This window comes from Palaemon carinicauda, chromosome 24 (genome assembly GCF_036898095.1).
Source record: "Palaemon carinicauda isolate YSFRI2023 chromosome 24, ASM3689809v2, whole genome shotgun sequence".
NCBI lineage: Eukaryota > Metazoa > Arthropoda > Malacostraca > Decapoda > Palaemonidae > Palaemon > Palaemon carinicauda.
Genome location: NC_090748.1, coordinates 9,099,363 through 9,111,862, shown reverse-complemented (window position 1 = coordinate 9,111,862; position 12,500 = coordinate 9,099,363). Strand labels below are relative to the sequence as shown.

Here is a 12,500-nt window from a genome sequence, read left to right as displayed (position 1 = left end):
AGGGAAATAAGTTAGAATACTGTGCCCGAGTGTAACCTCAAGCAAGAAAACTCTAACCCCTCAAGCAATAGCGAAGAAAGGATTGCTAATTCTTAGAAATCGTCTCCCTAGAGGGGATAAAGAAACAAATTGCAATGATTAAATATTCTAGATTTCAACATTCTTTTATTTCGAATTCTTAGGCTTGCAATGTCAATTCAGTTTTAGCGATTTATTTTGATATTATAGCTAGCAATATCTAGATATAATTATGCCAAAGATTAGACATATTGACGGAGTTTGTCTAATATATCATTAATGACTACTGATGTTATGATGTCTGATAATTACAGTTACATTATCTAATATATACAGTTTATTATTCCGTACTTTCACGTAATTATAGGAGGAAAGAATTATCTTATTGTAATATTCAGCAAACACTACAGTAAATGACGCACATGCACACACACAAGCACATACATATACTATATATATATATATATATATATATATATATATATATATATATATATATATATATATATATATATAGATATAGATATATATATATTATATATATACATATCTATATAATATATATATATATATGTGTTTATATATATATATATATGTGTGTGTGTGTGTGTATGCGTGTGTGTGTGTGTGTGTGTATGTGTGTGTATGGATATATAAACACTTGAATATTTTAAGTTAGGGTCCATCAAAGACGATTTGAAATTTGGATTGCAAGGTAATAACGATATTATTAATTAAAAGAAATGTAACCAAATGAAGTGGTACAAAGCAAACATATATCTCCCTAAAGAAAATACAGAAAATACAGTCACTCATATACGTTGTTGGATTTCCATGTGTATAAGAGGGATCTCCATTTCACCGCTTTCTGGACGACAGGTGACTGGGAGCGCAAAACCGGTCAAATAATAAACTATATATTTCGCGCTCCCAGACACCTGTCGTCCAGAAAGAGGGGCAATGGAAATATCTTTCAAACACCCGGACATCCATTAACTTATATGAGTGACTATACCACGACAAAATTGTTGTGTTTCATTCTTTCAATCGTAAAGAAGAGTATCCTAGGCAACTAAACTGACAACAAATAGCCTACTATTATTGAAAACAGAATGTAAGAGCCTACTGGTCTATCTGGTGAATCATCAATCGGCAGGCATTGTCTGGCCCTCCCTGGTGCTATCTTGGATGGAGAGGGGGCTTGCGCGCTGTTCATATCTATATATGGTCAGTCTCTAGGGCATTATCGTATTAACTATAGTCCATTTCTTTTAGCGAGTCATATTTTCACCGACTCGCAACGGTGCCCTTTTAGCTCGGAAAAGTTTCCTGGTCGCTGATTGGTTAGAATTATCTTGTCCAACCAATCAGCAATCAGGAAACTTTTCCGAGCTAAAAGGGCACGGCTGCTAGTCGGTGCAAATATGACTCGCTAAAAGAAATGGACTATAGGACATTATTACTGTCCTTTGCCTCTGCCATTCATGAGCGGCCCTTAAACCTTTAAACATAATATAAAACTTGAACTCCTTAAATTAGGCACTGCCATTCATGAGTGGCCTTTAAACCATTACCATCCTTTCTTTATTATTTCTAGATCTCTTCACATTTTGTTAATTTACAAGTTTTTAAGGCACATACATCCCACTATTGGATCAACCTTTTCTCCATTTGTATAAAAAGAGTGGCTTTAACAGTCCATTCATAAAATCTAACCTCGGCATTCATAGATTATGCGAGTCACTACTAAATCTCCTGCAAACTAACGCGCTACATTTTTCACTCCATTCATTAATTAATACACTTTTTTTCATCATATAATCATCATATATGTTTACTCCCAAATACCTAGATTGCTCCCAACCACTGACACTTCTTCAATTCATATTACATATCTAAAGGGTTAAAGGCCGCTCATGAAGGGCAAGGACAAGGGACAGTGACATTGCCCTATCGAGCAGGACAATGCCCTAGAGACTGACCGTATATACATATGATCAGCGCCCAAGCCCCCTCTCCACCAAAGCTAGGAACAAGAAATACCAGGCAATGGCTACTGATGACTCAGCAGATAGACCTATAGGCTCCCCCAAACCCGCCATCCTTAGCTCACAAGGATGGTGAGGTTGCAGCGACCAAAGAAATGAACGAATTTGAGCGGGACTCAAACCCCAGTCCGGCGTTCACCAGTTGAATATCTTTGGCGCTTACTATTTTAACTTCAGAATAGTAACCTTATTTATATTTACTCTTGACATTTTCTTCTTTCATATGCGTAAACCTTTACACCAATTTACGGAGTTTCTCTTGAGTATTCCTCATTAGCACAACATCATCCTCATCCTTCAACCATTTCACACTCCATTCACGGTTCACTTACTTTTACTAACTATATCCACCTTTTGACTTCTTTCACTCTCTAATACATTAAGATCCTGAACCGCTTTATAGACATAGATCACAGTTGTCCCATTGCCACCCTTTTTAACACTTGTCTTTCCTCGTTCATTCAAATTTTTCATCACTTTCATTCTTTCTCATCATTCTCCATTATTCTTCTCATGGTATTTTCAACGGACAATGCAGGTTAGGTTCATTTTCCCGACAATTTTCCCGACACTTTCAACTTTCTAGCTTCATAACTTGTTTTAGTTCACAATCAGTTTATGTGGCACGTGAAATTTCATTCTGGCTATGACCCACCGGTCAAATAACTGCGGTTGTGGTGACTGAGGTGTTAACGTACCTGACTGGTGGACGCCAGACTGGGGTTCGAGTCCCGCTCAGACTCGTTAGTTTCTTTGGTCACTGCAACTTCACCATCCTTGTGAGCTGAGGATGGGGGTTGGATGAGCCTATAGGTCTATCGGCTGAGTCATCAACAACCAGTACCTGGCCCTCCTTTGTCATAGATTAGGTGGAGAGAGGGTTTGGGCGCTGATCATATGTATATATGGTCAGTCTCTAGGGCATTATCCTGCCTGACATGGCAATGTCTCTGGCCCATGCCTCTGCCATTCATAAACAACCTTTAAACGACCAAGTGTTACTGCCAAACGTTCCTTAAAATGTTGAATCGTGAATGTATTCCTTGAAAAGTTAAACTTCAACTTCATTATTCACTCCATACAGTGCAGTAGTTAACCCCTTGAGCGAAGAAGAAATGTTAGGTAATATCAGTGTTGTCAGGTGCATGAGGACAGAGGAGAATGTGGAAAAAATAGGTCAAACTATTCGGTGTATGCGTAGGGAAAGGGAAAATGAGCCAAAATAGGTCAAACTATTCGGTGTATGCGTAGGGAAAGGGAAAATGAGCCATAACCAAAGCGAGGGATCCAATGTAATACTGTCTCGCCATTCAAAGGGCCCAGTAGCTCTCTAGCGGTAGTATCTCAACGGGTGGATTGTGCCCTGGCTACCTGCTCTCTCTCTCTCTCTCTCTCTCTCTCTCTCTCTCTCTCTCTCTCTCTCTCTCTATATATATATATATATATATATATATATATATATATATATATATATATATATATATATATATATAGCCGTCATTTTTGACGGGTCGCGTACACTAGAGTTATAGCGTTCCAGCGCATATGTTACTCGCGTGCATAACAACACGACTGAGGCAGGGGTTTTAGATAAGAGATAATTAGTGATTCACATTATTCCATAGTGTGACCTCTGACCCTAAATATAAGGTTACACTTTCGATTTAGCGTTAATACAACGAAACTCTCTTTTGTAATCATTATCGAATGCTACTACGCTATCATCTTTTTATGTATTGTAATTTTTAGTGATCGTTTAGTCGTAAAATGTATTAGAAAATTGTAGGAAAACTCAAAACCTTTTATAGGTTGTGGAAGAAATGATTCTGCGGAATTATTATTATTATTATTATTATTATTATTATTATTATTATTATTATTATTATTACTAGCCAAGCTACAACCCTAGTTGGAAAAGCCAGATGCGATAAGGCCAAGGGCTCCAACAGGGAAAAGTAGCCCAGGGAGGAAATAAGGAAATAAATAAATGATGAGAACAAATTAACAATAAATCATTCTAAAAACAGTAATAACGTCAAAAACAGATATGTCATATATAAACTATAAAAAGACTCATGTCAGCCTGGTCAACGTAAAAACATTTGCTCCAACTTTGAACTTTTGAAGTTCTACTGATTCAACTACCCGATTAGGAAGATCATTCCACAACTTGGTAACAGCTGGAATAAAACTTCTAGAATACTGTGTAGTATTGAGCCTCATGATGGAGAAGGCCTGGCTATTAGAATGAACTGCCTGTCTAGTATTACGAACAGGATAGAATTGTCCAGGGAGATGTGAATGTAAAGGATGGTCAGAGTTATGAAAAATCTTATGCAACATGCATAATGAACTAATTGAACGACGGTGCCAAAGATTAATATCTAGATCAGGAGAGGAGAACAATACTCGAAACAAGGTAGAATGAAAGAATTAAAACACTTCTTCAGAATTGATTGATCACCGAAAATCTTAATTATATCAGTTTTCATTCATATACTTGCCTTACAAAATCATATCCATCTCCTCTAAAGATAAATTAAAAACTTATTCCTATTAAAAAAAAAAAGAAATCATTGAAATGATATCTTCTGCTAATACTATAAAGATAAGGCAAAAAGGCAACAGTCTTTATGGCTGGTTAGTCTAAATTATGACATCCAGAAAATTATTTTTGAGGGTGTTTGAAAATGCTTTTCGAAACCAATATAAATTAATTGAAAAGAAAACTGTTTAAAAGATTCATTTTTCATCACCATATTGGCTTTATTTCTAAAGTTTTCTTACAATTTTAGGATTTTTATTTGAAAACCATTCCAAAAAACCGAAAAAAAATTATATCATTCATATCTGTTTGTTTTATATAGTTGAAAGTTTGCTTTATTCTTCTTATAAATAGTAATAATCATTAGGTGATCCATTTTTTAATGATAAACAGATTTGGTTATGGATTACATCCTACGAAACATATACACATAAACACAGGCAGATATATATATATATATATATATATATATATATATATATATATATATTCATATACATATACATATATACTGTATATATATATATATATATATATATATATATATATATATATATATATATATATATATCAACCCTAGCAGGAAAAGCTGAATGCTATAAGCCCAAGGGCTCTAACAAGGAAAAATATCCCATTGAGGAAAGGAAATAAATAAACTGTATGAGGAGAATATATATATATATATATATATATATATATATATATATGTGTGTGTGTGTGTGTGTATGTGTGCATACATACATCATACATATACAGTATATATGTGTATATGTACATATATCATATATATATATATATATATATATATATGTGTGTGTGTGTGTGTGTATATATATATATAAATATATATATATATATATATATATATATATATATATACATATATATATATATATATATATATATATATATATATATATATATATATATATATATATATATACATTGGACAAATCCTAAATATTCCAAAGTGTGAAGGTTGATGCATAGCCCTTTAGAAAACCTTAAGAAATATAAAGTTGTAGTATAATAGGTGTGAAAAATGAGGAAATGTCCTTCTAATGGACATTTCGATCACCGTTATGGGTGTGACAATAAAGTGCCCTACGGTCCATTTCAGCCCTTATGATCGGTTCACGGAAGGCCTATTATCCTCCTTGGCTCCTGTTATCTAAAGAGCCATTGGCCGGAGTCAAAAGCCATTCCCACCTCTGCGTACCCTCGCTATAGAGACTGGGATCCATTGCATGGCTCCTCTTCCACCCCCTTCCATGCCCCCTTCCTTCCCCTACCTTCCCTCCATGGAAGGGGAAGCGGGATAGAAGTCACTAAATTACCAATATTAAAGTCAAAGGCAGGGACTCCTCTATTACTAGATTAGAAAAACGCTGAGGAGTTAATTTTAGTGCCCCCCTCTCTTCCAAGGGAAATCTGCCCCCCTCCTCTCCCCCAACTCCGTTTTCTTTTACGCTCTATCACCTTCAGTCTCATCATCTATATATTTCATGATGAGAGAGAGAGAGAGAGAGAGAGAGAGAGAGAGAGAGAGAGAGAGAGAGAGAGAGAGACGAAAACCTTTCTTCTGCATCTTTCACAACCTTCCCTTTTTTTACGGCATTTTTCTTCTTTCTGTTGTGTAGATGGTAGTTCTTTGGAGGAGGGGGGAGTGGGTGAAGGGTTAGTACTATTATGGAATGGGGATTTGGAGGGGGTGGGGGTCGGGGTGAGGGGGGGGGGGCTGCAAGAAAGGATTGACTAAGACCCCCCCCCCCCCCATTGTTTCAGCTTCTCGGAAGCCAATACGAAATATTCTCTTGAAGTTTTGTATCTCGTATGTCCGATAACATTCACATTCAGGCGAACGTAAAGATATACATCAAACTGCACGTTCGTTTTATGCGTAAGTTTGCTCATTTCAATGTTTGTGTAGGATAACATCTCTCGCTTGCGTTTTGTAATTCGTTGTTTATTATCTATTATATCAAAATCGTATTCATATTTTTAGAATCAGTCTTCATGAAATCGTTTGATAGCATTTTTTCATTTAATTGTATGTACTGGAATTTTAGGATTAAATTATGAATAAACAGTTATCACCACAAATTAATGTTCGATGAACTCGTTTGTCCTTGAAACATAATTTATAACGTTTAAACAATGTTTTATTGATTATTTTTCCTTATTAATAATAATAATATTAACACTAATCATTAATAATAATAAGGATAATAATTATTATTAATAATAATAATAATAATAATAATGATAATAATAATAATAATAATAATATTAATAATAATAATAGGAGGTGCTACATGGTAAAAATTTTCATTTTTCAAAATAGAAATCTATCAAGAAGTATGATCAACATCTAAGTTATATTTTGTCATCAATATTTTGTCATATCAATATTGTGAAGGTTGTCTTTATTATGTACGAATTTTCCCGTTCAGCTGACCGCCTCAACATCCTCTAAGAACCACTAGCAAAAGAAATCTCTTTGTAAGGATTGATTGAAGAAAACTTGTGTGGATTAGTTCACCTAATGTTAAAGCTTAGATAAAACTAATATTTAGGTGCTCATTATCAAACGTGATTATCTATTATGAGGGAATTGATTAGTTTAGAAATATGATGGGGGTTTTTACAACAATAACAACATCAACAAATGCAGCCGTTTCTAGCCCACTGCAGGACAGAGGCCTCAGACATCTCTTTACTTATGTCAGGGACTTGGCCAGTTTTCTTAAATCAACAACAAATGCAGCCGTTTCTAGCCTACTGCAGGACAAAGGCCTCAGATATCTCTTTACTTATGTGAGGGACTTGGCCAGTTTTCTTAAATCAACAACAAATGCAGCCGTTTCTAGCCTACTGCAGGACAAAGGCCTCAGATATCTCTTTACTGATGTGAGGGACTTGGCCAGTTTTCTGAAACCAACAACAAATGCAGCCGTTTTGTAGTCCACTGTAGGACAAAGGCCTCAGACATCTCTTTACTTATATCTGGGGCTTGGCGAGTTTTCTTAAATCAACAACAAATGCAGCTTTTTCTAGTCTCCTGCAGGATAAAGGCCTCAACATTTCTTTATTCATGTCTGGGTTTTGGCCAGTTTTCATCACCATGTTAGCCAGTGTGGATTGCTAATGGTGGGAGACTTTTGTCTCATCATCCAATACAAACCAGCCTAGTATATGTATCCTTGGCTAATACAGCTTTGCTGATCATGGCGATACACAAACCCTCCACCACGTTAAGGTATCTCCAATTAGAAAGGGTTTTCTCGTTAGTGTGTAAATAAGGAATATCAATGATTAAAGTCCGAATGCATGACTATCTTACAAAGTAAAACCTTGACTTTCAAAGCTCGGTGTATCGTAGGACATCGAGCCAGCCTGTAAGTCTTTTTATTAACCTTATGATTATGTACGTATTCATATAAAAGTACTTGAATTTTAGTCAGAAACATCCCAAAGGCTTTTATAGATTTTGTTGATAAAGTAAAACAGGGTTCAATAGATATGTCACGTGGAAATACAAAGCTAATAGAATCATTATCATCATCATCATCATCATTAACATAATCATCATCATCAGCCGTTACTAGTCCACCGGAGAACAAAGGTCTCAGACATGCCCTTCCACTTGCGTTTGTTTATGGTCTTTCTGTGCCAGTCCACAGCCGCAAACTTCCTTAGTTCGTCGATCCATCGTCTTCTCTTCCTCTCTCAGTTTCTTTTATAATCTCTAGGAACCCATATTGTTATTCTTGATATCCATTAAGAATATAAAAGATAAATATCGAAGATAAATTATCAAACGTTATATTTATTGTTTATTAATAACACTGTTGCTCTGGATTGGCGTTATTGTTATTGTTACATTTTCTTCACATTTTTTCACATTATTCACTTTGCTCTTACATCTCGCGAAACATTAGCCCACTGTTTGATGAAGTCGTTAATTCTTTAGATGATTTTTTTTTTTTTTTTTTTTTTTTTTTTTTTTTTTACATTATGTTGAATGAAATTGTACAATCACAATTTCTTTTGAATTGAAGGTTTACTTTTGGTGGCATTTTAGTACTTTTTGGAAATGCTAATAAAAATTTTGAAGACGCCTGTCATTATTATTATTATTATTATTATTATTATTATTATTATCATTATTATTATTATTATTATTGCTGTTGTTGTTATTATTATTATTATTATTATTATTATTATTATTATTATGAAGTATCCTTCGATTATTAAAAATCTCATGCACATATATTCATCGTAGATATTTCACTCCACTTGAGAAAAACGTATTAAGAGAGTTATCAAAAAAAAAAAAAAATTTTTTTTCTCAATACAGTAAATGAGTGTTTATGAACAAGCATATCACACTTGCAAGGTGTCCGTGCACATGAATATTTAATTGACTGATAAACAAAAAGCAACATTAACAACACTGTTAAAAAAATCGTGATTTCAGTCGGGAATTCTCCGTAAAAATCTAGTTTCACAGCTGTATTTCAGTAAAATACAGGCGACCGTAATTTATACCCTACTTCGATATCATCTTTTATGGGTTGGTGACCGTCAATATATCTGTTTTTAAAAACTGTAAATTCCTGTCAACATTTATTCCAGGATTTTTACGGAAAATTTGTAACAGCATGCACTGTAAAAAAAACCGTAATTGTAATCGGAAATTCTCCGTAAAAATATGCTGTTTTCAGCCGTATTTCAGTAAAATACAGGCGACCGTAATTTTACCATACTTTGTTATTATATTTTACTGCTTGGTGACCGTAATATCACTCCTTTACGTCAATATGTCCGTTTTTAAAACGGTAAATGCCTGGCAACATTTATTCCAGGAAATCTACCTGTGTTTGTTTACGGCAAAATTTTAACAATTAATACCGTTAAAAAAACCGTAACTATAATCGGAAATTCTCCGTAAAAACATACTGTTATCAGTCGTACTTCAGGCGACCGTAATTTTACCATACTTTCACATTATCCTTCACGGGTTAGTGATCGTAATATGACTCCTTTATGTCAATATATCCGTTTTTAAAACGGCAAATGCCTGGCAACATTTATTCCTGGATTTTTACCTTTTTTTTTACGAAAAATTTTCAACAGTGAAGAACAGCCCGAATAATACTACTCCATTTCTCTGGACGCCACATGAGAACGAGATGACTCCATGCATTGCAAATGGAAACTGCAGCTGAATCTATGAGGGAGACTGCATGAATATGCCTTCCTTGGCACTCTCGACTTTGTCTAAGCATAGCTAGCCATGTTTATGCGTTCCTTCGTATGCTCTCTCTCTCTCTCTCTCTCTCTCTCTCTCTCTCTCTCTCTCTCTCTCTCTCTCTCTCTCTCTCTCTCTGTTAAAAAAACCGTAATTGTAATCGGAAATTCTTCGTAAAAATATGCTCTCTCTCTCTCTCTCTCTCTCTCTCTCTCTCTCTCTCTCTCTCTCTCTCTCTCTCTCTCTCTCTCTCTCTCTCTCTCTCTCTCTCTCTCTGTTAAGAAAACCGTAATTGTAATCGGAAATTCTCCGTAAAAATATGCTGTTCCCAGCCGTATTTCTGTAAAATACAGGCGACCGTAATTTTACCATACTTTATTATACTTTACTGGTTGGTGACCGTAATATCACTTCTTTACGTCAATATATCCGTTTTTAAAACGTTAAATGCCGGGCAACATTTATTCCAAGATTTTTACGGTTTTATTTTTTACGGAAAATTTGTAACAGCGTGCACAGTAAAAAAAAAAAAAAAAAAAAAAAAAAAAAAAAAAAAAAAAAAAATGTAATTATAATCGGAAATTCTCCGTAAAAATATGCTGTTTTCAGCCGTATTTCAGTAAAATACAGGCGACCGTAATTTTACCATACTTTGTTTTTATATTTTACTGCTTGATGACCGTAATATCACTCCTTTACGTCAATATATCCGTTTTAAAAACGTTGAATGCCGGGCAATATTTATTCCAAGATTTTTACGGTTTTTTTTTTTTATTACGGCAAATTTTTAACAGCGTAGCTTCATGAAAATTGGAAATGGAGCCGATGTTTGCGAGCAGAACTATCATAATTCCTCTGGTTGTTGCTTTCTGTATTTTGTTTCCACTGCTGTTGTTGTCTTAATAGTTCAAAGGAGAATGTTGGGAATATATATATATATATATATATATATATATATATATATATATATATATATATATATATATATATATATATATATATTTTTATGCCTGTACTCCTTTCGAAAAATATATGAAAATGAAAATTAAAGTGTCTAATATCGGTGATGACTACCTTTCGGCTTAGCAGTAACATTGAAAATACATGTAATAATAGAAATAACAAGCAAAGAAGAAGAATTTTTAAGATGTTCTTGACGGTGTATCTACTACTTGAAATACTGAAGTGAATAAGAAATATTGTAAGAATATTATGAACAAGACTGTGATTCTCACCATTGATTATTGAAACATTTTCATCACTTCTTCTAAACTGGAAATAGAGAGAGAACTCTGGAGAATTTTCCGACTGTATATTCAAGCATGAATAAGTATCTGATTATATTGGTGTATGTGTGAAACAGTGAAATTTATGATACAAATGATGTATTCCACTTTATGAATGTTTACGAAACATAAAAGATATGTTGAGAATAAGATGTTTATATGGATTATCCTAGATGAGCCAAGTGAGTGTACATTATTATTATTATTATTATTATTATTATTATTATTGTTATGATGATGATGATAATTAATCACCCACTATTCATATATATATGAAAGAATTATTTCAATGTTTTTACTGTTCTTAAAAGAAAGTATCTTAATTGTTCATTAACTCTCTTTTAATTTATTGATATCCGTATTTCCTTTCTTCAGTGAGTTATTTTTCCCTGTTGGAGCCCTCGGGCTTATAGCATCCTGCTTTTTCGACTAGTGTTGTATCTTGGCTAATAATAATAATAATAATAATAATAATAATAAAAATAATAATAATAATAATAATAATAATAATAATAATAATAATAATAATAATAATAATAATAACAACTGACTACCATGGTAACAGACAACATTATCATATCGATTTTATATAATTTATTAAGGTCTTGTTGAAGAATCTTTTTCTAAATTGGCAAAAAAAAAAAAAACTATTTTCTGAAATCCTTATTACCTTCGCTGGAGATTGCAACTCTTCTTGTTATTGTTTTCCATTTCGTTACAGTTATCTAGAGGATCTCGATGTTGTTTCCATTTGCCATTCTCTTGAATATCTCCCCTCTCTATTTTTCCCTTCCCTCTTGGCATGGGCCTATTCCTCTTCTCTCTCTCTCTCTCCCCTCTCCACTATCATCATCTTCCATTCCCCCTTCTCCCGAAAGCATCTGGACTTATCTGCGCCTTCTGCCTGACTGGCCACGTTGGGAATATGTACGTCTTATCTCCATATGAGAGATGCCAGTTACCATTTTACCTCCGCTGTTTTATGTCTCCATTCCCATTCCAGTTCACGATTCATTTGCATATCTGGACCGGTGTGAAGGAAAAACCCGGTTGTCAAATTGATGTGATAAATCGAGTCTAATTCTCCTCTTTTGGGGCGAAATTCAGCACCGTCAAAATTATTAACGAAACCGAATCGACTGCGTTTAAGGGTGACGGAGGCATCTCGCATCTGGCAGTTTCCGGCATCATGTCATAATAAAGTGGCTTCCTTCCTTAATATTGCTCTTTGTCATCCTTAGAGTAGCGGTGCTTCGCTCGTTTACCACGCTTATTACTCGGTCTACATATTCTGTCATCTATACTTTATTTACATATATAGGTCTTGTAACGTCAGCTTCTTCCCACGG

The 12,500-nt window shown here is 34.3% G+C and overlaps 1 protein-coding gene across 1 annotated transcript in view; it reads left to right on the top strand.

Annotated features, from left to right (window-relative positions):
- The first annotated feature begins 11,302 nt into the window (after positions 1-11,302).
- The window catches only part of LOC137618012 (paired box protein Pax-6-like), an 11,230-nt gene continuing 10,032 nt past the window's right edge, over positions 11,303-12,500 (top strand). The window contains exon 1 of the mRNA XM_068347932.1: positions 11,303-11,333. Coding sequence (XP_068204033.1) covers positions 11,303-11,333 — 31 coding nt within the window. The remainder of the gene's footprint in view (positions 11,334-12,500) is intronic.